The sequence below is a fragment of the Propithecus coquereli genome, unplaced genomic scaffold, assembly GCF_000956105.1.
Source record: "Propithecus coquereli isolate 6110/MARCELLA unplaced genomic scaffold, Pcoq_1.0 Scaffold127, whole genome shotgun sequence".
In the NCBI taxonomy this organism is placed as follows: Eukaryota; Metazoa; Chordata; class Mammalia; order Primates; family Indriidae; genus Propithecus; species Propithecus coquereli.
The window spans coordinates 6,371,545-6,398,286 of NW_012136858.1; the positions used below are offsets into that span (position 1 = coordinate 6,371,545).

General features: G+C 43.8%; 1 protein-coding gene across 5 annotated transcripts in view; it reads left to right on the plus strand.

The window, feature by feature from the left end:
* Nucleotides 1-26,742, plus strand: part of ANKRD6 (ankyrin repeat domain 6) — a 191,021-nt gene that overhangs the window by 105,192 nt on the left and 59,087 nt on the right. For 2 of the 5 annotated variants that reach the window (XM_012638237.1, XM_012638239.1), the window contains exon 2: nt 23,251-23,515. In XM_012638237.1, coding sequence (XP_012493691.1) covers nt 23,396-23,515 — 120 coding nt within the window. In that variant the 5' untranslated portion in view covers nt 23,251-23,395. Of the gene's footprint in view, nt 1-18,624; nt 19,122-23,250; nt 23,516-26,742 lie in introns of those variants that run through there. The other 3 variants (XM_012638238.1, XM_012638241.1, XM_012638240.1) reach the window with 3 other exon arrangements.

Here is a 26,742-nt window from a genome sequence, read left to right on the forward strand (position 1 = left end):
ATCTAAACACAAATATCGAACAAAAAAAAAAAAAAACAAACAAAAAAAAAAAACAAATACCTTTGGAGGACGAGTTTCAACTGATCGTTACAATATATTCCATAGTTTAGTAACCAGTGAACAGTATCTACATGTGATTATACACATGTACAACTTTTTGAATTCAGTCAACATTTTGATTTTAGTTGTCCATTAGAAGATCCATATATAGGAAATTCATGCATTTAGAAATTCATTCCTTTCATGATGGAAGCAAATTTAAATTTAACGTTACAAGATAAATTACTAGAATTGGCTACTGTAGATTGCAAATGAATTTGAAAATGAAATGTGAGTTATCTTGGATAAAAGTTAAAAAGTAAATATCTTGAATTTGCTAAAATTACTTTAAAATCTATTCTTCCATTCTCATAAGCATACCTCTGTGACACTGTTTTCTCTACTATGATTTTTATTAAAATAAACATTGAAATAAGTTCACATAAATATTTCCAAGTAGTGTTGTCCTTAACCCAAATTAGGATTAATAGGCTAGAAGCAAGAAGCTTTAGACAATAATATACATAGTGTTCATGCAAAATGTGTATATAAGCATTTAAAATGAGGAATTGCTGCCTCCTTTATAATTATTTAGTTATGACTCCAGAATGACAAAAGTTGTGAATATAACAATTTTCTATTAATTGCCTGTATGTACACTTTCAATGAATAATGTGTATAACTTTCCTAATTCTTTTCTTTTTTCCTATTTTTAAGATTATATTTATTAGAATGTGGTTTTTCTATGTTATCTCTGTGCTTCCGTGCATGGTATACCTCTATACAGGGAAACCCCGCCTCATCAGCTGTTCGATCCCTCGGAAGGCTTAAATAGTGCAGGATACCAAGTTCTTTATATTATCAAAAGTCCTTGTACCTGGTGCCGATTTTCTAGAGGTCTCTTGCCATATAGAGACATGACACTTACCAGCTATTTAATGACTACCTACTCTACCAAAGTACAGTGAAGGCAAATAAGGGATATATTAGAGTAGGACATGGTTCTTTAACCTCAAGAATTTTGTCTCACTGTTTGGATCAGCTCTGACCCCTGAAATTATTTAAGGTCACCAATGTAAGTAATTCAGGGCTAAATCACTTCACTCCACAACCTACTCTGGTGAGAAGAGCAAAAGTCAACTTGGAGGTATTCTTAATTGTAGAGCCTTTTAGGTTTAATTTCAGAAACTGGTGCTGTTTTTTTTTTTTTCCCCCTGTTTCACAAACTTCTATTTCTGATTTATTAAAAAGAATGTAACTTTGTGAGGAAAGTGGAGATTTTATTTGCCTAAATAAGTAACTTTTAACTGTTTAATTTTAAATTGCCAAATGTTCATTTGTTCTTGGGTTTTTAATGGTATTTTACATTCAGCCTGCCTGGTATTAGATAGACTTTAGGTTGCTAAATGTCTTGGAAATGCAAGAAATGTCAGACACGGCAAAAGGCAAATGTGGTGTGGATATTTCTTCATGCTGTCTTATAAAGGAAAATGTACTACTTTTATGGATGATGGCTGTTATTCCAGGGACAGGACACTACGTTTTTCTTTATAGACTTAAGAAAAATAGTATCTATAGGTCTTCCTTTTCTGTGGAGAGTGTCCTGACTCTTCTCATGCAGGGAACCATTATTAGAGTTCTGCTAGCTTCTAAGCCTATCTGTCCGAATCGCATGCTTGGGGACTGGGGAATAACTGCGGGATGCTGTGTGGACCTGCTAGACCTGCTGTGAATCAGACATGGTCACGGCTGCCTTTATCACCTGGACTCCATATGCGCCTTCTCCAACTGGAGAGCCACCTTTTAGGTTCCAGGATATCAGGGTTAGCTCAGACCCTTATCCAACAGTCTTTGAAAGATCTAGCACTACACTTCCCCCGGTGTCTGCCTGTGATCCTAGTATGTGGTGACAGGTCCTTTAGTAGAAGGATCAGTGAAATGTTTATTGTATGAACTATGTGTGGGTATGGCCAGGCCAGGGCCTTCCTCAAGAAGACCTAGCCTCTCCTCAACCAGTGGACTCTGAGTGTGTAGATGGCAGCACTGGTGTCAGCCTCTGCTCTCTAGTTCCCCTCCCCTATCTTTTACACAAGTGAGGTAACACGCTAGTTGATTTTCCATCCATTTTGCCCATGGCCACTCAGCCATTGCCACAAATCCCTAATGGTCAAAGCACCCTGATTGCCACTCTGGTCTCACTGTCAGTTATGGTATTTACATCCATCTAGCCTCTGGTTAATTGTCACTACCTGGCCTCTGCTATTTTAGAATCTTATCATCCCCCTTTAATTCAAAAGCCCGATACCATGGCAGTGTCTCTTCCTGTCAACTCCAGCCAGCAGAGGACACAACTGGTATACTTATCCCTTTATAAGAAAGTGACCCCTCAGCCTTCCTGGGATCATGGTCAGATGGTGGGTTCTTCTGATCTCATAATAAATCCACTCTAGCGTGCCCACCCGTGAGCCTTTAGATACCTTCCTCAATATTCTTCCAAGGTAGTATCAGGATCTCCATTTAATTTACATTAGGCTGTCCTTGTGCTCAGGCTTCAAGGAGCCATCCCAGTGTTTGAGGACCAGCGTCAGGTGTCTGTGCTAAGATACTAAACCACCAAGTCACAGGAGAGTGCTCCCTGGTAGGTGAAGTCTCACATCTCACCAATCTAGCCTGATGTTCACCCCATCGCCCTCCTCACCTATTCCCCAGCTCCCATCAGTACGTAACAGTGGGTCCTGCAAGTCCTTTAGAACAAGGCTATTCCTGGCAGGGGCCCTGTAGGCTGTGCTGAGACCCTACTGTAATTATCAGCTGAGGTGAAAGGTTTGAGGAGGGGAAGCATCACCTTATGAGGCAGCTGCCTGAGGTGAGGTTTTTGCAGGATGCCTAGGCAAGAAAAGGCTACTCTCCTCTAGCAAGGAGGGGCTGTCTTTATTGGCCCAGAAAGTTCAGGGGAATTTGGGAGTTCAAGATTCTGGGACTTGGCCACCAAATATCTCTATCATAAGTCTCAGGGTGGCTCCATTTGTGTAAACTCTCCGCACCTCTGGGTTGTAACAGCCGTTTCCTGTGGGAGTCCCACTCCATTGTGTCACGGAAAACTCTATTCCAGGTGAGGTGCTGTGTAGTTTTACTGTTTGGTAGTTCTGGTTGTAGCAGCCGGGAGCTAAAGTGGTGGAGCTGAGAGAATTATGAAGGGGTGCCTGAGAGGGGTCTGTGACAAGGATTCTCGGTGAGACTTTATTTCTAAGGTCAGCGAAATACTTCATTTAAACCCAGAACTTTTAGCACTCTTGGAGGCCAAGGCGGGAGGATCCCTTGAGGTCAGGAGATCGAGACCACCCTGAGCAGAAGTGAGATCCTACCTCTACTAAACATAGAAAAAATTATCTGGGCGTGGTGCACACTCCTATAGTCCCAGCTACTCCTCTGGAGGCTGAAGCAGGAGGATCGCTTGAGCCCAGGAGTTTGAGGTTGCTATGAGCTAGGATCACACCACTGCACTCTACCTGGGGCAACAGAGTGAGAGTCTGTCTGAGAACAGCAGCAAGAAAAACCAGAACTTTTGGTGTGATAGACACATTCACCGCCTTCTCAGGAGGCCAGGTGTTGCTTCTAAAGTTTCTCAAACTCCAGAAGATTGAACTAAATCTTGAAGAAAGCAATATTGAACTTGAATCAAATGTGGTTGTCTTCGCTAATAACAGCAAGAATAATAGTGGTTACCATTTACTGACCATTGTTAAAATCTGGCATCTGGACTAAATGTTCTATGAAAACTTATTTAATTTTCATAACTATCCTATCAAATAGATAATATGCACAGTTTACAAAAGAAACAACTTAGACTCAGAAGTTAAGCAGCTTCTCCATAGTAAAATAGCCAGAAAGAAATGGAACGTAAATTAGATCCTAAAATTATCTGACTCTAAAATGTTAACCATCTGATTTTTCAAGGCTCTGTTGTTTCTCCAACCAAGCCATGAAAAACAATTTTTTTTTGAGACAGAGTCTTGCTCTGTCGCCCGCTCAGACTAGAGTGCAGCGACGTCATCATAGCTCACTGTAAGCTTATACTCCTGGGCTCAAGAAGTCCTCCTGCTTCAGCCTCCCAGAATGCTAGGATTACAGGCATGAGTCATTGTGCCTGGCCAGCCCTGAAAATTTAAGAGAAGAAATGTATATACCAGTCAGAATATAATTTTTTAAAAAGAACAGTATAACAAGCTAATGACATTGCAAAAGTTAAAAAAAAAAAGTCAAAAGCATTGTGATGATATATATTTTTAAATTGCAGTAGACCAAATTTAGGGAAGAAAGGAAAATAAAAAAATAGGGGGGAGTCCCTGTTACATAGCATCCTCTCACTGTGATGCACTCAACGAGGCGAGCATCCCAAGGACTCCCAGGAGGAGCACCCCTGCAGCAGCCCTTCTCTGGTCCTTGGTAATTATGGGGTTAAATGTTGAACTGCCATCCCTAACATATCACTTTTAAGAAAACTTCTGATTTATGGAATACTGTTATGGGCATTGCTAAGAGTAATAACTAGAAAAATTCTACTACAACTTGTCATTTAGGGGATTACATATAATATGCTCTAGCAACAAGTCGAGACAGACATAGGGGGCAATGGTCGATCTGGGAAGAGTTGGGTCTTGGAAGTGGGAAACCAGCATTATCACACCTTTCTCCTGCCACCTCCGACAGGAGCCAGCCGTGCTGAGTGGTTTCAGAGGTATCGTGATGGGACGTGCCTTTGCTCGGTTCTGCAGGCCCGGTTGGTGTTGGTGCTCTTGCCTGTGCTGGAGGACGAAGGGGTAGGGGTGGCAAGCCATCAGGCGTGGTGGTGTCTTGTTCCCAGGCCTCTGGGGGTGTTACCTGCCTCTGGGTGGCAACCTGCCCAGCCAGTTCTCAGCTAACTCCAGTAGGGGCCCCCTGGTCAGCTCACCAGTGGGGACTTTGGAAATAGCTCTTGCCGTCTCCTCAGTATTAGTTGCTGTTTCTCTGCTTGTGGACATTTCTTCCTTGATGGCAGGGGTTTCCTCTCTTGACTAAACAGCAAACCTACTGATTTAACTCCTTATATGATATTATGTAGAAAATTATATCCTTTGTTGGGTCTGATAGAAATCATTCACGTATGCCAGGAATGACAAAAGGTCGGTTGGTTAAGAGCTAGTTCCTGTTATTTCTTTCACTATAATAGTTTATTGGGTACTTACTGTGCCAAACACTTAATGTTTATTACTTTCTTTGATTCTCACAGTAGCCATATTGATAATTCTTTTATCATCCCCATTTTACAGAGGAGAAAAACGAGGCTTACAGGGCTTAACTGACTTCCCCATAGCATACAGCATGCAACAAATTGGAATTAAATCCTTGTCTGATTTCAGTACCCTAGCACTTAAGTAGAATTTTTAAAAAATTGACATACATTTTATATACCATAAAATTCATCCTTTTAAAATGTACATGTCTGTGGTTTTTGGTGTATTCACAAAAGTGTCAATCATCTCCACTAATTACAGAACATTTTTATCACCCTAAAAAGAAATCTCATACCTATTAAAAGCCATTCCCCACTCTTCTCTCCTGGCAACCACTAATCTGCTTTCTGTCTCTATGGGTTTGCTTATTCTGGACATTTCATGTAAATAGAAGCATACAATATGTGATCTTCTGTGTCTGGCTTCTCTTACGTAGCTGAATGTTTTCAAGGTCCATCCATGTTATAGCACGTGTCATCCCTTTTTGTGGCTGAATAATATTCATTATATGGATATACTAAACTTTGTTTACCAGTTGATAGACATTTGAGGAGTTTGCACTTTGGGGCTGTTATGAATAATGCTGCTGAGAATGTGTACAGGTCTGGTGTGGTCGTATGTATTCAGTTCACGTAAGTATATACCTAGGAGTGGAAATGCTGGATCATATGGTAACTCTATGAATTAACTGGACCTTTACTTGAAAACTTTTGAGTCTTCCCAAACTACGAAAATTTTTTAAGGCAGTCCTGTAGAAGACTATCCCCACTATCATATTATGGAGAAGGAAATTCCCGCAGCTGTGAAAAAAAGGGCCTTTCCTTAGAGTTTTATTATTTTGATAAAATTATCCAGTGGGGATCAGTGTTGTAATTGAGTGTTACACAGAGTCTCAATGTGTAGGCTGCAAAACACATGATTTACAAAGTAATAGTTATGTTTCCATTTCTGTTTTCATCTCTATGGTATGGTTTGAATGGTCCCCTCCAAAACTCATGTTGAAATTTAATTTCCATTGTAACAGTATTAAGAGGTGGGACACCATTAAGAGGTGGTCAGTGGACTAATGCCCTTAGCAGTGGATTAATGCACATTTCATGGGAATGGGTTCACAATAGAAGGGTAAGTTCGGTCCTCCCCCCGCCATGTCTATCACCATTAGATGACGCAGCAAGAAGGCCTTTGCCAGTTGCTGGCCCCTCTATCTTGGACTTTCCAGCCTCCAAGAGAAATGAATTTCTCTTTATTATAAATTGCCAGTCTCAAGTATCCTGTTACAGCAGCACAAAGTAGACTAAGAAAATCTCCCATCATTGGAATACATTCAATTATTTTTAAAGTCTGATTTGATTAAAAAGTCACAAACGAAATGTTGTTCTTGGTTTCCTCCCTTTTCCGGCAACTGGCGTTTGATGCCAGCCCGGTGAGTACAGTGATTTTCTTCTGCAGTGGAGGTGGCAAGGCTGCTGTTGTATTAATATTTGACCTAGAGCGGAAGGCTGTGCTGTCAGGGGCCAGCCGCCTCTGTTAGTGATTTCACAGTTAATGATATTCGGGCAGTCATTGTTCTTTAACTCTAATACACTTATAAACAATAACAACAAACAAAAACAAATTAAAGGTTTATTCTTACGTGACTTTTTTATTAATGTGACTTCTTGAAGGCACAAACTGCTTCTCAGAGTGGTGAGTAACAGATAGAAACCCAGTGCCTGGCCCTCCTTCCTCAGGGACTCTCAATACCTTATATGCTTCAGACAGACTGATGGGTGCATTTGAACGTGAGAAATATACATTGAAACATCAGCTAACGTTGAACAGATATTTGCATACCTACAGCCCAACAATTCCACTCCCAGATGTACATATGTGTCTGTATATTCACTGAAAGACATGCATAGAAGCATGTTTACAGAGCCCTATTTTTAATATACAAAATATAAAATTACCCAAAAGGCCTTCAGTGGAAGAATGGATAAGTGAGTTGTGGGATAGTCATGCAATGGAACACTATACAGCAGTGAGAAATGAAAGAACTGTAACACTGTTGGATGAATGTCACAAATAGAATCTTGAGTGAAAGAAGCCAGACAGGGAAGAGTACATCCTATTTGGTTCCATTCATGTAAAGTTCAAAAATAGGCAAAACTAATCTGTGATATTAGAAATCAGGACAGTGATTACGTTTGGAGGGGTAGTGATTGGGAGGGACGTGAGGGGGCTTCTGGGATGCTGGTCATTCTTTTCTTGGTTAAAGTGCTAGTTACAGACAGATGTGTTCTGTTTTTTGAAAGTTTAGCATGCTGTGCACTTAAGATTTACATACTCTTCTGTATAATTTTTAAAAAGAATAAATTTTAAATATGTATGTATACACACATAAACACATACGTAATTATTTTCTGGTTTTCCCCACCTCTAGTTGTTTTTTCTCCTTCCCACCTCTAGTTTAATTCTAAAATAAAATCTTAAACATGATACAGACCATGGAAACGTAATGAATTCCAACAGAGAAATCCTTCATTTATTCAACAGATATCTGCGGAGCAGAGACTCGGCTGGGTAGAACGCTTCTAGTGGGGCAGGGGTGGGATTTGAGCAGGGCAGGGGTTGGGAGGGCTGAAGCTTGGCTAGCAGCCTCTTATCAGTAGCTGCATCCCTTCCTGGCACTGATGTCTGGCTGTGTTTTCATGTTGTCCTTTCTCCTTTGTTCCTTGCCACCCCACCTTCCACCCCTAACCGCCCCCCGCCCCCACCCCTGGCTCTTTCCCCTTTTTTTCCCCCCATCACCATCTTCCTGCCATGCTTTCTGTTTTGACATTAAACTAGATATCAATTATCATCAAAGAGGTGATCTGCCTGAAGTCAGAGAGTGCAAGGTACTGTCTTCGCCCAGGGCTTTGGGGGAGTCCCCCTAGAGAAGGGCTGCCGGGACTAGAATATCCACCCAGGAGAGCCTATGGATTCTCCCCACAAAGAACTTTCCGAAGACTGGGTCCCAGGCCCCCGAGAGCAGGGAAGGAGGCAAGCCCAAGAGGGAAAGCTCTACCATCTACCATAGCGAATGCAGATTTTCCCTGTGGCCAGAAAGCAAAGCCTCTTGCTATGAGTAGTCAGTGGAGCAAGGGCAGGGTTAACCTGGGACCATTACTTGGAAAAATTCTAAGCTTTGTAATTTCCCTGCCTCCTGAAGACTGCTGAAGCTCAACTAATTAAATATGTTTGTTGCAGAAATAATTTATTATAATAAAGAGACCATCCTGAGAGAGATGACTCTTTTAAGACTGTTTAAAACTCTTGGGAATGAATATCTCTGGGGCTGATTCTGGATATAAATAAGCAATTCAAGGTCGGTGTCATTTCTGTTCCTGCTATCTTCACATTAGGAACCTCTTATCCCTATAAAGATGTTGCAGAATTGTAATTTTGAATCATTCATAATAACTGACAATTTGTTGTGTTTGTCATGTGATATAATTATTGGCTAAAGAATTTAGCGGACCAGGCTGAGACCAGTGGCTCACTCCTGTAATCCCAAAACTTTGGGAGGCAGGAGGATCACTTGAGGACAGGAGTTCAAGACCAGCCTAGGCAACATAGCAAGACCCCATCCCTACAAAAAATTTAAAAAATTACCCAGGCATGATGGTCCACACCTGTAGTCCTACCTACCCGAGAGGCAGAGCTGGGAGGATCACATGAGCCCAGGAGTTCAATGCTGCAGTGAGCTGTGATCACGCCACTGCACTCTAGCCTGGGTGACAGTGTGAGACCCTGTCTCTTTAAAAAAAAAAAAAAGGAATTTAGTGAACTAGACTTGCTCATGGTTAATCTATGACTGAAACTTAAAATATGAATAATATATAATTTGGAGGAAAGCCTTAGCTAGGAAATACCCAGGTAAAACCAGGGTTAGGGAGATGCCGAATGTGAGGGTAAGCCGACTCAGGCAGGGCATTCCCACAAAGCCTGCCCTCCACCTGACTAGAGTCCACCAGGTCAGAGTGCATCTTCCTGAGCTCGGCACCGTGCACGCATGTGTCTGATGATTGGTGTGTGATGACGCGAGTATGGGAGAGGACCCTAGGAGCTTCCCTGATGGCAGCTATACCTGAAGGCCTAATCCCCCTCCTCCGCAGGGACACTTGATCCCAGCAAAGCTTTGTGCTGAAGCCAAACACTGTGTCATGCTGTGTGCTAAGTAAGGCCAAGAGACCAGAGAGTTTGGGCAGCTCTTGGGAACTATAAAGAAGAGGTAAAGGTGTAAGAGAGATAGAAAGGATTAAATGTTGGGAAGGGCGTGGAAGTCTAATTGGAGAGTTTAGCCTCTTGTTGATTTTATATATGCATACATATGCCTGATATTTACTGAGTGCTTTTCCCGTACCAAGTACTGTGCTCAGTGCTTATCATCTACTCCCTTTGGGTAATCCTCTTAGCTACACTGTAAAGTCAGTAGCTGCCTTCATTATCCCCATTTTATAGATGAGGACACTAAGGCCCAAGGAAGTTAGTTTTATAAACTGCCCGGAGTCCCAAAGCATGCTGTATGGGTGGGCCATTTCAATAGACTCTCTTCTCCCCTTTACCCATTCCTGCCTCAGGCAGCCTTGGAAGAGAATTGAGAAGGGACACCATGTGGTCATCTTCGAACAGGGCTATGCAGAGACTCTGTTTCCAGATCACAGTGTCTCCTTTTGCAGGTGATAGACACCATCAGCATTAAATCACATCTAACCTGGACATGCTTGCTGATGGTTACAGCTTTTAAAAAGAGTTACTAGAGGAGGTCACATGGGTTAGAGGAAATGGGGATGGAAGGAAGTTGTCATGGTAGCTGGAATTTCTACTATCGAATGGATATTAGGTGAAGAAATACCCCATGGCAGAGTGATTGAATAAAACAGGACTCCTGAAATGAAGCCCGAGATTTAGCAACAACCGTTTCTGGAGGATCACGTGGCAGACTTTGATACGCAGAAGCAAGTGTGTGTAGCTGGGAAGGGTTAGTGGTCTCCCTGAGGGTCACGGGCTTGCTGACTTGTAGGCGTCCTCCAGCCCTGGGAGAAGGCCTCTGTCCTCTGGAAAATGGAAGAAATACTTTTGACACAGTGGAGCTCTGGCTCTTGGCCATGAAGGTGTGGGTGTGTGTCTGTGACTTTGAAAAGGCAGCATAGCCCGTGATTATAAGTGACTCAGACAAGTTATTAATAAAGAGTTATGGAGCATCCATTATGGGTAAGGCACTCATATTCATTTCTTGTGGCTGCTGTAACAAATTACCACAAACTACATGGCTTCAAACAACAGCAATTTATTCTCTCTTAATTCTGGAGGTCAGAAGTCTGAAATCAAAGTGTTGGCAGGGCTGCACTCCCTCTGGAGGAGAATCTTTCCTTGCTGCTTCCATCCTCTGGTAGCTCTGGGTGTTCCCTGGCTTGTGGCCACATCACTGCAACCTCTGCCTGTGTGGTCACATGGTCTCTTCCTCTTTTGTCTCAGAACTCTCTTTGCCTCTCTCATTACAGGACACGTGCGATTACCCTCCCAGATAGTCCAGGATAAACTCAGGATCCTTAACTTAATCACATCTTTTGCTGTGTAAAGTAATGCAGGTTCTGGGGAGTAAGTCACGGACATATCCCTTGGGGAGGGGGGGCCACCATGCAGCTCACTACAGAATTCGTTTATTTGGACACATGGAAAAAATAAGAGAAGGCACTTGCTCTTTAAGAGTCTAAAATGTAGTTGGGTAAGTGTAGACATATGTATTCAATAAGCGTGTATTGTTCATATGCCAGGCTGTGTGATGGCAGGGAATTCACAGAGAGGAATGAGACACAGCCCCTGTGCTGAAGAAGCTTGGGGTCTGGGAGGAAAGACGTACACGAGGGTAACCCTAAACAGTCTCAGTCTCGTGGTCCAGTGTTTGTGTGGAGATGTTCAAAGAAGCACAATCCAAAGACCAAAAGAACTTTTAAAAGAATTTTATTCATTAATTTGTTGTTTTCAAAAGTAAAGGAAACCCAATTCATAGCCCCCTGGTAACAATTTTCATATCCTCTTTTTTCCCCCCTAATTTGCTCACATTCCATAATATTAAGGTGCTGTTGGTTACCACAACCCTCCAGAAGCTCGCTCCATCCCCTATTCTGCATGACATTTCTGTCTCTCCCCTTCTCTCTCTCTTTCTCTCTCTCTCCCTCCTCTCTTTGTGATATAGATTGGCTTAGCCTCCCTTCGTAAATTAACCTCCTTCGTTCCCATCCCTCCTGCCCGTCCTCTAATTCTGCATCCTAAAGCCCAGGAGCTTCTCTGGTCAGGACAGTCTCCTTAGAAGAAGAGGCAGATGGGAGAAGCCTTTTTACTCAGAAGGCAGGAAAAGAGGCCAACAGAACTGACATAACATGATTGCAGTCCAGTTTGGCAAGTATTACAGTGGGTTAAAAAATACACTATTTTGTACTAACCTCATTGAATTTTTGCAGCAACCCATTTGGTAAAAACTGGTTTTCCCCCCCTATTTTACACATGAGGAAATGGGCTTATAGGCCTTAAGAAACTTGCCCAAAATAAGCAGCAGGACTGTGATTTGAGTTCAGGGTAGGGTGATTTCAGCTGTGGGACCCCGGAGGATGGAAGAGTATTGGTGGAATCTTCTAAGAGGAGGATACTTTTGAATTTTGGTGTCTTCGAAGGCTGAGGAGGAATCTGGAAAAGATCTAAAGAGAATTCTAGCCAGGCTTGTTGGCTCACACCCATAATCCCTGCAACTCAGGAGGATCACCTGAGGCCAGGAGTTCAAGACCAGTCTGGGCAACATAACAAGAGCCCTTCTTTTTTTTAAAAAAAAAAAAAAAAGAAAGAAAGAATGAGAAGACAAGACAAAAAAAGCTGGGCATGGTGGCATACACCTGTAGTCTCAGCTACTCAGGAGGCTGAGGCAGAAGGATTGCTTAAGCCCAGGTGTTCAAGCCAGCGGTGAGCTACACAATTGCACCTCTATACTCCAGCCTGGGTGACAGAGCAACACCCTGTATCTTTAAAAAAAAAAAAAGCCAGGGTGCAGGATGGGGGAAGGAGGTATCAGAAGAAGAGGTGTTTGGAGACAGAGGCTGGGACCAGACCATGCAGGATTTGTGTGTCACTGGACTTTGTTCTGGGGGAATGTGAGCCACTGAGGGTTACAAGCAGAGGCGAAACATGATTACATTTGTGTTGTGGAAAGAGCACTCTAATATCGGTGATCGCATGAGCTGAGGTGGGAGAGGGAGTGGGCAAGACTTGAGTGGGGAGACCAACGTGGCAGCAAGGCTGCTACATGCAAATTCAGTCCTGTAATTAGCTGTCCCTCTAACCCCCCGCATGGTCTGGGCACATAAAACACTCTTTGACGAGAGGCACAGAGGAGGAGAGGTCCATAGAAATAGGCAAAATAATTGGCACCAAAGACCTAGCGACTACTACCCAGCAGTCCGCCCCAGCCCATGGGCACAGTGGTAATGGTGTCAACCGCCCTGCAGCTCAGCTCTCAGTTCTCGTCTTTGCTGTCTTGGAACAAACTGAAGGGGAAGGGTTGGTTTCTCATTGCTCCCTTTCTTCTAACACTGACACATCAGAAAGGGGGAACTTAACTCTCATTGGCTCGTTGACTGTAAGACTGTAAGATCTGTAAGACTCAGAGCAGAGAGAATTTAACCACTGTGGGCTCAATGGCTCTGTCTTTCCTGCAAGTCAAGTTTAATAAATCCCAGACACAACTGTCTGGCCAGCTTGTGTTGACTTGTACAAAGCTCTCTTTTATTGAAGGTACTTTTTGAGTCAAAGTACACCCACTATCTGAATCCTGAACATTAGTCTCGCCTAGTGGCTTCTATTTTTCCCTGAGTAAAAACCCATCTGCAGGAGCAGATTTCCATAATCAAACTGAGACCCGCTTCACCTCTCTCATCCCAGTTTCTAAGTTTAGCGAATCACAAACAGAATTTCAAGAAGCATTTTCAGCATCCAGTTAGAGACCACTGTGATAGCCCAGGAAAGGAATGATGACAACCTGAATCAAGGCAGTGACAGGGCAGCTAGAGTAGATAGAACAGATCAAGCAACATTTAAATAGTAATACCATATAACCATGTTTCTATTTACTGAGTGTGTTCTGTGTGCCTGGCATTGTATAGGATGTGCACTACCTCATTCAATCTCTGTATCAACCCAGTGAGGTGTAGAAACTGTTATTCTCTCTATCTTACACATGAGGAAACAGTTTTACAGTCATTAAAAAATTTGCCCAAAGTAAGTGGAAGAACTGGGATTTGAGGCCAGGCAATCTGACTTCAAAGCTTGTATTTTTAATCTTTATGCTTTACTGTCTCAAATCAGGAGGACTTGGTGATTTATCGGATGTGGTGGTGGGCAAAGAAGAAGAAATGAGAGGAATATTTTATATTAGGGAAATAGGTAGCTAGATGAAAGATGGAGCCCCTCACCAAGGTGGCAACATAGGAAAAGGAAACCGGTTTAGAAAGGATGGTGATTTCATTGTGAACATGTTGATAGGGGACGTCCAAGGAAGATGTCTGGTAGGTGGCTGAGTGTTTAAATATAGAGCTTCAGAGAACGTGATTGAGGGTGAGGAAGTAGACTTGGAGAAATCTGTATCTAGGCAGCAGAGGAGGATGTGGGCAGCAGGGAGGGGGAGTACTGAGCTCTTCTAGAGCAGAACATGAGCAGAGAAGACAACCAGGCGTCTCACGGACCTGCAACATTTAAGGTACTGGTAGAAGAAGAGCCCTTCCATGAGAGAAAGGAATAGTCCAAGGGATGGTTAGGAGAATGAGGAAGGGAGTGGGTTGCAGAAAGCAAGAAAGTTGGAACTTTGGTGAGGGAGGGGTGTAACGAGAAACCATGTAAGTTAAGAGCCAAAGAGTTACCTTTGCCTTTGGCAATTAGGTCAATGTAAAACCAGCTGATGGGAATGCAAAATGTTACAGCCACTTTGGAAGACAGTGTAGCAGTTTCTTACAAAGCTAAACAATGTCCTGCCATGTGGTCCAGCAATTGTAGTCCTTGGTATTTACCAAAATGAGGTGAAACTATGTCCACACAAAAACCTGCACATGCGTGTTTATAGTATCTTTATTTGTAGTTGCCAAAACTTAGAAACAACTAAAACGTCCTTCAAAAGATGAGTGGAAAAGCAAACTGTGGTACATCCATACAGTGGAATATTATTCGGCACTAAAAAGAAATGAGCTGTCAAGCCACTAAGAGACGTGGAGGAAGTTTAAATGCATATTGCTAGGGGAAAGAAGCCAATGTGAAGGGCTACATATGGTATGATTCTAGCTATATAGCATTACAGAAAAAGTAAAACTATGGAGACAGTAAAAAGATCAGTGGTTGCCAGGGGTTGGGGACAAGGGAGAAATGAATAAGTGGAGCTTGGGATCTGTAGGGCAGTGAGACTGCTCTGGTACTCGAATGCCGGGTATGCGGCATTATGCACTTGTCAAAACCCATGAGGGGCCGGGCGCGGTGGCTCACGCCTGTAATCCTAGCACTCTGGGAGGCCGAGGCGGGTGGATTGTTTGAGCTCATGAGTTCGAAACCAGCCTGAGCAAGAGCGAGACCCCATCTCTACTAAAAATAGAAAATAAATTAATCGGCCAACTAAAAATATATAGAAAAAATTAGCCGGGCATGGTGGCGCATGCCTGTAGTCCCAGCTACTCAGGAGGCTGAGGCAGAAGGATCGCTTGAGCCCAGGAGTTTGAGGTTGCTGTGAGCTAGGCTGGCGCCATGGCACTCACTCTAGCCCAGGCAAAAGAGTGAGACTCTGTCTCCAAAAAAACACCAATGAGGCTGTGCAGCACAGAGAGCGAACCCTAGTACATACGGTGGACTTTGGTTAATAATAATGTGTCAATATGGACTCAATTGTGACAAATATACCACACTAATACAAGACGCTGCTAGAAGAGGAAATTGCATGGGGGTGGAGATGGGCTAAGGACTGTATGGAAACTCTTTGTACTTTCTGCCCAGTTTTTCTGTAAACTTAAAACTGCTCTAAAAAAAATAAACTCTATAAACAGAAAAAAAAAAAAAAGGAAAGGAAGGAATAAAAGAAGTAATAAATGAAGGAGGGGAGGAGGAAAGAAGGCCATGTACTTACAGTCCTGAGAGTGTAGCATAAAACCATAATTACATTAATTGAATTCTGTGTGCCTGAGTTCCAAGTAGAGCAAAAGCATGACTGGTCACTCTTTTATGTACCAGCTTCCCCATCACACATGCAACATACAGTCCTGTTTCTCTGGCATGATGTGAAAATTTTCCATGGTGTGATTGCCGCCTTATTTTCCAACATCGACTCTGGTGGCTGCTGTGTGCTACAAGCTCCAGCTGCAGTTACCTCCGTGCTTCTCCGTGCTGCTTGTGACCCACGCTTCCACACCACTCTGCCTTTTTGTCCTTGCTGTTTCCTCTGCCCTGTCTTCCCCAACTTCTCTACCTAACACAACCTCACACGTCCTCTAACACCTCTGTGAAGTGCTACCGTCTCTGAAAACCATCCTGACCTCCTTTGACCTCAGCATGTCAAGCAGGAATGATTGTCTCCCGGTTTCCATAGTTCTTTGTCCCCATCTCTTCAATAAATGCCTAGTACACCACCAAATAAATCACAGCAGAAGAAGTTTCAGTGGCAATATTAGGGACAGAAAGGAGCCAGATGAAAGCAGATTTAAAGAGTGTGGATGGGAGTTGCAGTGTAACTACACAGAAACAGGACTATCCTCTGGGGATTGGTTTTATTGTTATTTTGTGTTGCTTATTTTGATTTTTCTTTAATAAAGCGTTTGGGGCTGTAGCCAACAGGACTTGAGGAGAAAATTCCCAGAGTGGCTGTGGTGCTGTCTGGCGCTTTGGGGCTGACCTGTCTCGTTAAGACAGGGGCTGCCTCAAGATCAGTGATTCTTCTGGCCCCAGGAGCTGTACGTCTCTAATTTGGGGAGCAAGAGAGAGAGAGGCATGAGTACATAATGCCCCCTTCTCCCCATTATCTCTTGGAAGGTCTGGAGCCATAGCTTGCCTCATCTGCTTGGAGAGAAAAATGATTAGTTGACTAGGCGAACCCTGCTTCTATTTCTTATGGAATCCACAGGCTCCTGAACACAATTGATGACTATAGTAAAATTGGTTATTTTTCTATAATCCATTTCATGGACATTAAAGGCCAACTCTGTTCCAGGCACCATGGCGGGCTCTGGGATACAAGATGACCAGGACAGGGTTCTGGCCTTCCGGAGAGTTCTGTGTAACTGGGCAGACCAACCTTGAGCCAGTCCCAGCAATTACACTGTGAGGGGAGCTGTCTGAGTCTGCTAGGGCCACCATAACAAAATACCAAGACTGGATGGCTCCAAGAACAGAAGTATATTTTCTCACAGTCCTGGAGGCTGGGAGTCACAGATCAAAGTCCAGCAGGGTTCAGTTTCTGGTGAGGGCTGAATTCCTGGGTTGCAGATGGCCGTTTTGTCCTCACATGGGCTTTTTTCTGAGCATGTGCACTGAGAGGAGAGGGGGATGAGAGAGGAGAGAGAGTGTGTACATGCGCTAATCCTATCAGAACACTAATCCTATCAGGTCGGGGCCCCGCCTTTATGATCGAATTTAATTATCTCCTGTTTCTGAATATGGTCACATTGGGGGTTTGAACTTCAACATATGTGTTTAGAGGAGACAATTCACTCCATAGCAGGAGCTTATAGAAAACTGTAGGTGATCATATTGTCTAGGGAAAGGAAGAGATAGCAGAAGGCTTAGCAGAGATAACACTTGGACTGAGTTTTGAGCATATGGATGGTCATTTGCTAAGTGATGGGAGTGCCCAGCCCCCAAGCTGGAGGCACTGGTGGTCTAGTCGTGCGGCAGTCAATAAGTTATTGTCCTGCATAAGAAGGGGAGGTCTCTACATCTCAAGCCTTCTGTCAGTCACATCTTTGATGATAATGTGTTTATTCCTCCAGTATGATTTTTATATCTGTAAGCAGCTTTTCTTGTTGGTAGAGTATGTCATCTGCTTCCAGAATAATATTCAGATGTCACTCAACTTTCACTGCAACAGCCTCTTTATGCCTCCTGCAAAGGTGGTTATTTCAAAGATTCAGTAACTGTCATATTCAGAAGAGAAAAGTTACTGTACTTGAAATGGTTCAAGCAATAAATATACCTGTTCCTTTGCCATGGTGGGGGGTATAGCATGAGTTGTGGGCTTACTAAAGAGGAGCATCTCTACTCTGTTCCTTCTTTTACAGACACCAGGTTCCATGAACAGTCAGTGCTATATGCTGTATGTCCTCATGGATTGTATTGTGTTAAGGGTCCTACCTGTGGGCATAGATCCTCTCGGGAGAAGGAAATGTCCTGGCAGCTGTGAGAGAATGGACCACTCCTTGCTTTAGTCTTCTTTCCCACTTAATTTACATTTCTCTTCTGGCACGTGATCTTTTGGGCTCTGCTTGTGGCTTATCAGTGGCCAGATGATGAGTTTCTTTAAATAGGGACTGAGTCATATTCATCTATGTTATAATTTCACTTGTCCTCCAGTGGTGATCATATCATCCCAGTAGTGATCCCTTTTGGATAAACTTGTATGAGTGTTATACATTTTTTAAAAAGCTTGCATAATAGTTCTACTGGCAATTCGTTTTCCCAGTGGAATTCAACCTCTCTGCAACACGTTGGCCAGAGTCCCACACTGTTTTCCTGTCCTTGATGTCAGCCAAAGGGTGGCCAAAGCAGAATCACAGCCCGTTGCCCATAGGAGCTGCCACCCTCAGGGAAATGGGGTGAGGCTTTGGGATGAGAAGGTGCTCAGAGGGTTTGTGTGGACAGGTAATTTTCCCATCTCCTGTGTCTCTAATTCTATCTTTAGAGACAAAGAGGAAAATGTGGGGATATTAGCTCAAATCAAAATGAAAGCCCTCTTCCTGTCTACGATCTGTCTAGGTGGGAAGTTGGATTTTTGCTGCTTCAACAAGTGGGCCGGAGGACATGCTTGCAATGTTTAGGGCCACTGACGGCACTCGTAACAGCCTCGGAAGGGGCCCTGCTCCCTGTCTGCTCCCCCTCCCCTGCGCAGACTGTCCAGGGGAGGGTTTGGGAGACAAACCTCAGGAACAGCTGCTCAGCCAGACCCTTGTCTCCGGTGCTGCCGCAGTCACTGTGCTGGAACCCTCTGCCGAGGAGGGTGGAGTGTCTGGGCTCCGCTGCTCCCACAAAGCGAGCATTTCCCCAACTGTTACCATAAAGGCAATTTGTTGCAGATTTGAATGCTTCCTGCATCCTCCCTCCCTTACAACACGCACATTCATCTCTTCTTGAATCGCTGCCGAAAGATTGCAAACTTCGTTCCTCTGTCATCTGAGCGTCATTCAGAAACGTTCCTGGGATCTGTGAATTACTGTTCCCTGACTCTTCTCAATCAGGGCAGTGTTACAGGTCCTCTGCCGGTGGGAGGGAGCAGTTCATTAAAATCTGAAGACCCAAGACTTTCAGAAGCTGTGACGAACAGACTAGCAAGCCACAAAACATTGCAAGCTGAATGGATGTTTTGATAAGCTGTTAGATGTGATTTGGCTGGCAGCGACAGAGGAGGCTAAAAGAAAAAGCAGCGAGCATCGTAACGTAAATCACTGCAGACCCGCTGGGAGTGACAGCCCTAGGAAGCTAATGATCTCTCCAGGAAAGAATTGACCGCAGTTACCCAGAAACTAAACACGATGTAGGGAGGACAGACCCCCGGATGTGAGTACCATTTCTTCAACACAGGCTTTGGAGCAGTAGGGGCAAAGCTAGTTGTTATAGCTGATGGCGCTCCCTAACCACTGGTTCCTGGGTGCCTGTGGGCCGTCTCTGGGTGGGTTGTGCATAATGCATGGCTGGGACTTTTGTTTGCAGGTCTCTTCTAGAATATTTTGCCTGTCGGGAGACTGAATGTAGTGGCTTTGGGATACTGGCAAATTCTCCAAAGTATAGGGGACCTTGTTGTAAATCCCCAGGAAAACAGCAAAAGCAAACCTTGTAGTCCTTTTTCTGTAAAAAGAAAACGGATCGCATCACAGACTAAGCAGCTTTGTGACCCTCTGGTATTTGTGATGAGAGACAAAAGAAACGGCAAATTGAAGAGCAATGAAAATGGGGCAGTGCGCTTGGAGGAAGGAAGGAAATCTTTCTTAGGAAGCTAAATCCCTTTCTGGATTCAGGATATGCATTGCATACTTATGCTCATGTATTTATATCCTTCTTGCTTAAAGAACGGGCAGCATGTTTGCATTTAAGGTTTTCCTCTAGAACATCGTGACAAGGAGGGATGTGATTGATAGGCTTGGGGCAGAAGAGATTCCTCACTGCCAACAGTGGGAAGTGTCTTGAATGAGAGCTGATCCACTTGGAAGAGGAGGCTCAACTGTAAAGAGGGAATGGGCTGCTACAGCCGGGGTGGCCAACAGGTTGGCAGTGAAGTTTAACTGGTTGATTGCAGACTGGTTACCACTCCTCTATTCCCCTCCCCTCCCCATTAGTTGTCAGGGGTTCTCTGTCTCTTCTTTTCCCTCTGCCCCTTCCACCTGGCCTGATTTGTCAGTTCAGAGGCATTGGATGAGAAGCAGAATATCCTCTCACTCCAAAGGATGGGGATAATTGTTCTAGGTGGGAGGTAAGGATTTAAGACAGTGACCGTGAGAGCAGTGGAGACGTGGTGTCTCTGCTGAGCCTGCACCCACACCCAAGGCTGAAGGTGCAGGGGTAAACAGGAAGGAAACAGAAGAGAAGACACCCCTCCTTCGATCCCTTCCCACCCACCCTGTGTGTAAATGCAACTGCAGTGAATGCTGGAGGTCCTTGCAGTGAGGCTAACACGGGGCTAAAACTGAGAATGAGCTTGAGCTATCTAAGCACATAGGGATGGTGTTAGCAACAGACTAGGAATTGGAAACCCGGGATTCTGTTCCTGATCTTGGAGGCAGTTTTCTGTGTGACCATGACAGAGGGAGCATCCCAAATCCTGTGTGAAGGGCCCGTTCTGGTTGTGGTGGAGGGGGTGGGGTGGGGGCGAGGAGCATTATTAAGTAGCTGTAACTGAAACGCAAAGAAAAAAATATTTCTGCTCGGCCAATGTTTTCTCACCACTGTAGTATTTTTCCATCTTTAACAAAAAAAGGAAAAATAACGTGGGCTGGTCTTGTAAAGGGCTGTTTACCAATGGTCATGGATCTAAACAAGGCTATCTCAGTAGCCTATAGCTATGGCTTTAGTCTCAGTATCTGAGAGGCTGAATTTGTTGCTTGGGACAGGAGGGTGGGAGGGGAGTGGCCGGTTGGACCCTCGCCTCCATTGCCAGGAGGCTGGACAGCACTGTGACTTGAGCTGATGGGCCGTACTGAGGTGGCAGCAAAGAAATCTCTACTCTCAGGAGTTCGGCTACGGGGTAGAATAAGTAGGATTTTAGCTATGATAACATTTGTTTGGACTGGGCCATCGTACTTGAGATATTCAAATACCCATTGTAGGAAATGTTCTGGAATAGAAGTCGGGGGTTGGGTGAGTGTGTAGATAACAAATGGGGAGATGAAGGAGAAGAATGTAGTTGTGGGAGGGGAGATCTTTCAGGAAGTCATGGCTAATACTCTATTTTCCTACCATTTAGGCCTGGAGTGATTTTTGTAGTATTTAGGCAAACAGAGCAAAAGCTCAGTATAATTGGTTTGAATGTACCACAGATTACCCGAATAGAAAGAGGCAACACACCCTGTGTTTATAAAAACAAACTACTTCCAAATAACGTGACAGTCTGGGAAACATAAAGCCCAATCTGCACTCATTCAGTGCAACAATGGGAATTTTCAAAGGCATTTCTAGCTCCATTTCTCTCAGTGTTTTGAGTCTCAACTTTATTCTTTGGTTGGCTTGTTCATTCAAGAAATACTTCTGGCATATCCCAGGGATCTCTGACCCTGACCAACTTAGGGGTCCCCCTGCTTTGGAGCATACCCTTCTCCTGATTTATTATGCTTTTTTTTCCCCCCTGGAGACAGGGTATCGCTCTGTTACCCGGGCTAGAGTGCAGTGGCACCTTCATAGCTCACAGCAACCTCAAACTCCTGGGCTCTAGCCATCCTCCTGCCTCAGCTTCCTGAGTTGCTGGGACTATAGGCGAGTGCCACCATGTTCAGCTGATTTTTTTCTATTTTTTGGAGAGAGGGCTTCTCACTATTGTCCAGGCTGGCCTTGAGCTTCTGGGCTCAAGCGACCCTCCCACCTCAGCCTCCCAAAGTGCTGGGATTACAGGCATGAGTCACCATGCCCCGCTTTTTTGCACTTCTAATGAGCCTGGTGAACAGGAGTGGGATGGGTTTTACGAGGGCTCCTCTCTTTCCATGCTATTCTTTACCCGCGTTTTAGGCAACAGATGGAGAACAATGAGAAAATGATAATTCACAAATGGGGTAAAAATTACTTTTCTGAAGTTATAATATTCACATTTGGCCCACACTTTTACATAATAAAATACTATCTTTCATTCCCACCACAGTCCTGAGAGAGAGATGTTCTTATGTCTGTTTTATAGATGGGCATTTAACCCCAGCTTCCCAGAGGTAAATGACCTGCCTGAATGTCACAGTGAACAAGTTAGAATGGGAGATGTGGTCCAGACCTTTTCCAGCCATATCATGGCTAATTCCTTAATCTTTAGAGATTGGAAGCATCAGTAGGTATACGTGGGAACAGGTGTAAACCATGTCTGTATCTTCCAGACCTTCAAAATTAGAATGTGTGGTAAGGTTTGGGTTGAAGAATGGTATCCCTTTGACATAGAATTTTCTTTCCATTTATATATTCTGGTATTTTTAACACACATTTTTTTTAAAATACAAAGAAGCCCTCACTTTTTTGATGTTCTAGCAGGAGTGGGTTAGATCCATAAGTGTTCCTTCTTCTGCCCAAAGAACCTTCACCTTCGAAATAATTGCCAGTGGCTCTGGTTTGGTCTAAGGATGGACAGGGCTACGGGGAGGAGTCACAGTCTTTAAAATTCTGTTCATTTTGGCCATTTGGTGGAAGAAGAGCTTAGTTTACCACTAGTTACTACCCTCCAGACCACTGCTGTGAGCCAGGGCTTAGTGTCCTGTAGGTGGTTTGGTGGCCATTTGTTTTCCTCCTGTTAGCGAGGAGCAACATGACCAGCCCCTCCTAGACTGGCCGAGCATGCTGGCAGTGTTTAGCATCTGTGTTGTTCCCGAGGTACATTGTTTCAGTAGTTTGGACCGGGAGTTGGTCCGGGCCTGTGCCCAGCTCTCCATCTGTTCTAGAATGTGGGAAACCGCACAATTTACAATGAGAAAAGCATGAGGGAAGAGACTGCAGTAAATACTGGGAGAAAACCCTAAGGAGAGCACCCACTGGCGCGGTCTCTATGGGGTGTGGCCCCCAGGCGCCTAACCTGCGGGGGAATTGGCACGTTAGCCCTGGTGCCACCGCAGAAAACGGCTCAGGGCCTTTGCTGGTCACACGTACAGTGCAGTTACTTGCCAAGGTGGGTACGTAAAGCAGGTGGTGCTTCGGGGATTATATCAGGCCTCTGCTACCCAGGAGAAAAAAATGCAGAGTAAACCTTGCGATTCTGGCCATGTTCCTCTGGGGAATGTCCCTGAGGAGGAAAGCAGGAAGGGAGGCTGGCACATTCTGTTGCCTTCCACTTGGAAGCTCTGATCAGGGGCTTTGCTGCAGAGAGAGTGTTTCCCAGTGTCCCGCCTCCCACAGCTTCCCTCCCCTGCAATGTGCAACCAGCAGAATGCCTTAAAATCAGACAGAATGTGTGTGGCCTGTCCTTGTGTGTCAAGTGGCCCTGATGGCAGCTTTGTTTTGTAACCCCTAGGTCCCAAAGATGGCATAGTCATAAAAGCACCTTCTGATGATTGTGAACATCTTTACCCGCGGGTGCCGGCCCAGGCCAGTGGCTTCGTGTTGAGCTGAAGGAACTTGTCGACTGCATTCCCGAAAACCTCTTTCTCTCCTAATTCATGAGCCAGCAGGATGCGGTCGCTGCGCTTTCTGAACGCCTTCTCATAGCTGCGTACAAAGGCCAAACAGAGAATGTGGTTCAGCTCATCAACAAGGGCGCCAAGGTAGCGGTTACCAAGGTAACGAGAAAAAAAAACGCTGCAGCCATTCCCTGGGAACTAGCCTACCTCTTAACCATTGTCCACAGAACTGTTGTGTTTGGTTCGCAGCTTTCAAAGAACTGGCTTTTCTTCCAGTGATGGAGGTTTGGGGAGAAGGAAGGCGGATTAAGAATGCTTTCATTGCCATCTTTCAAATGGAGTAACTCGTAATTAGCATTTGACAGTCTCTCAAATCACAGTGTGGCCTTTCTCACCTATTTCTTTAGCCAAATGGACAGGGGATCTCTTGGGAGAAGGTGGGACACAAAAGCTTACCGAACAGTGTGTTTGTGCAATAATCACGTTAGACAGGTTTCCTCGGGAAGTGGACCAGCTTGTGGTCAGGGCAGCCCCTTCACGGCACGGAGTCTCCTGGTCCCATCTGCACAGTGACTGGCGGCCTGGAGCAGATGACCACCACAGCCGCTGCAGGCTTTGATTTCATAGGGGTCAGTGAAAATGTGTGGACACTGCTTACCCTTCACCCGCAGATAATACCATGGTAGAGGAGAGACCATACTGGCCAAAGACAGTTTGTAGCAAAGCTGAGAAAAGGCAGGTTCTGCACAGTTAGATAACAAATTTAACTACACCAAAGTAACACCAGTGGCAAACTGTTGTATTGCTCTAAGCACTTTACAGCCCTCTAGAAGAGGTTCTCTTTTCATCTCCACTTTGGAGATGAGGAAACTGAGGCACAGGAAGACTTAAGTAACTTGCCCAGGGTCCCTCAGCTGCTGAGTGGCAGGAATGCAACTTGTACCTACGGAGTCTGGCTCCTCAGCCCACCTTCCAGACCTCCCCAGAGAGAGCTGTGAAGAGGGGCAAAGTTTAATTTGCAAATAGTAATATCTGTTAACTTCTGACCTCTTGTGGCAAAGATGGGCCAGCTCACGTTTTCACAGTTACTCGTATGCAGTCTTTATATTCCTTGCTGGCCTCTAGAGAGATCTTCAGCTGCTTGTAGGTTGCCCATGGAGCCTTACAGTGGTCTTCACATAAATGGTGACTGGATTGTCCAGAATTGAGTGTGAAGGTGACCTACCCATGGCACTCTTCAGAGCTCAGGCAATCACAAAGAAGAAGGTGCAAAAAGTGCAAGATGCATGAACTCTGTATTAGGGCTCACAGATTTTAACTATGCTTTGTTTGCTAATTGTGCAAGTTGCTTAACTTCTTTGAACCTTGGTTTCCTTATTTGTAAAACAGGGATAATAATACCAACTTTTCAGGGTTGTCATAATAACAATAACACTTAAAGTACTTAGCACAAAGTTTGCAAGTTTTCTTTTATAAATGGACTTCATTGTTTGCTTTTTCAAAAGAAGCTTTATTCCACATCTCTATCAGAACATAAAAAAGTAAAAAACAAACAAAACAGCTTTATTAGGGTATAATTTTTATGCAGAAAATTCACCCATTTTCACTGTACAATTCAGTAATTTCTAGAGTACTTGCAGAGTTGTGCAACCATCACCACTGCTGTGGACTAAATTGTTTTTCCCCCAGATTTATATATTGAAACCCTACCCTGTGCCCAATGGGATACTGTTTGGAGATAGGGCCGTTGGGAGGTAATTAGGTTTAGATGCGGTCATGAGGGTAGGGCCTTAGTGAAGACATTAGTGCCTGTATAAGAAGAAGCACCAGAGTTTACACTCTCCCTCCCTCCCTGCCGTGTGAGGACACAGTGAGAAGGTGGCCATCAGCAAGCTAGGAAGAGGGCCCTCACCAGAACCTGACCGTGCTGGCACCCTGAACTTGGACTTTCCGGCCTCCAGACTGTGAGAAATAAATTTGTTGTTCTGGTGGCCTGAGCAGACTAATAACAACCAAGTTCTAATTTTAGAACATTTCCATCACCCCAATAAAAAGGTTCATACCTATTAGCTGTCACTCCCCATCCCCACCTCCAGCTCCTGGCAACCACTAATCTATTAATACTGTTGTCTATACATTTATCCTTTCTAGACATTTCATATAAATAGAATTATACCATATGTGGTCTTTGGTGTCTGACTTCTCTCACTTAGCACTTTCAAGGTTTGTCTCTGTTGTAGCATGTATCAACACTTCATTTTTATGGCTGAATAATCCATTCTATGCATATATCATATTTTATTTATCCCTTTATCAGTTAATGGATGTTTTGGATTGTTTCCAGTTTGGGGCTATTATGAGTAATGCTGTTTTGAACACTTGTACACAAGTTTTTATGTGGACATATGTTTTCGTTTCTTTTGGATATATACCTAGGAGCAGGATTGTTGGTCATACAGTAAATCTATGTTTAACATTTTAACAAACCTACCAAGCTATTTTCCAAAATGGTTACACCATTTTACATTCCTGCCAGCAATGTATGAGGGTTCCAATTTCTCTACGTTCTTGCCAGTGCTTGTTATATCTTTTTTACATCAATTGCTTTTCAATAGTTATGTTTATCAAAGTAGTACATGCACATTGGAATTTTAATACTGTTCAAATACTGCTGGAAGGCTTTTAACAAAAACATCTGCCCCCTGGCCTACTCCCATTTGCTCCTCTGAAGAAATAACTTGCAAATCTTCTAGTTTTTTTTTTTTTTCTGGTATTTATCTTCATATTTCTAATGAATATATATGTACTACTAATTGATTCATCAGTTTAATTTGTTTACAGTGTTAATTTTTAATTATGGGTACATAATAGTTATATATCTTTATAGGGTACATGTGATGTTTTGATACAGGCATACGAAGTGAATTAATCAAATCAGGGTAATTGGGGTATCCATCACCTCAGGAATTTATCATTTCTTTGTGTTAGGAACATTCCAATCCCACTCTTTTAGTTACTTTAAAGTATACCCTAACTTATTGTTGATTATAATCACTTTGTTGTGCTGTCAAATATTGTTCATTCTATCTAACTAACTGTATTTTTCCACCCGTTAACCATCCCCACTCTATCCTCCCCGCCCCCTCACCACCCTTCCCAGCCTCTGATAACCATCATTCTACTCTCTGTCTCTATGAGATCAATTGTTTTAATGTTTTGCTCCCACATATGAGTGAGAATGTGTGAGATTTGTCTTTCTGTGCTTGGCTTATTTCATATATAATGTTCTCCAGTTCCATCCATGTTGTTGCAAATGGCAGGATTTCATTCTTTTTTTATGGCAGTTTAAATGAAGTCAAATTTACTAATTTGTTTTGTTCTTTTTT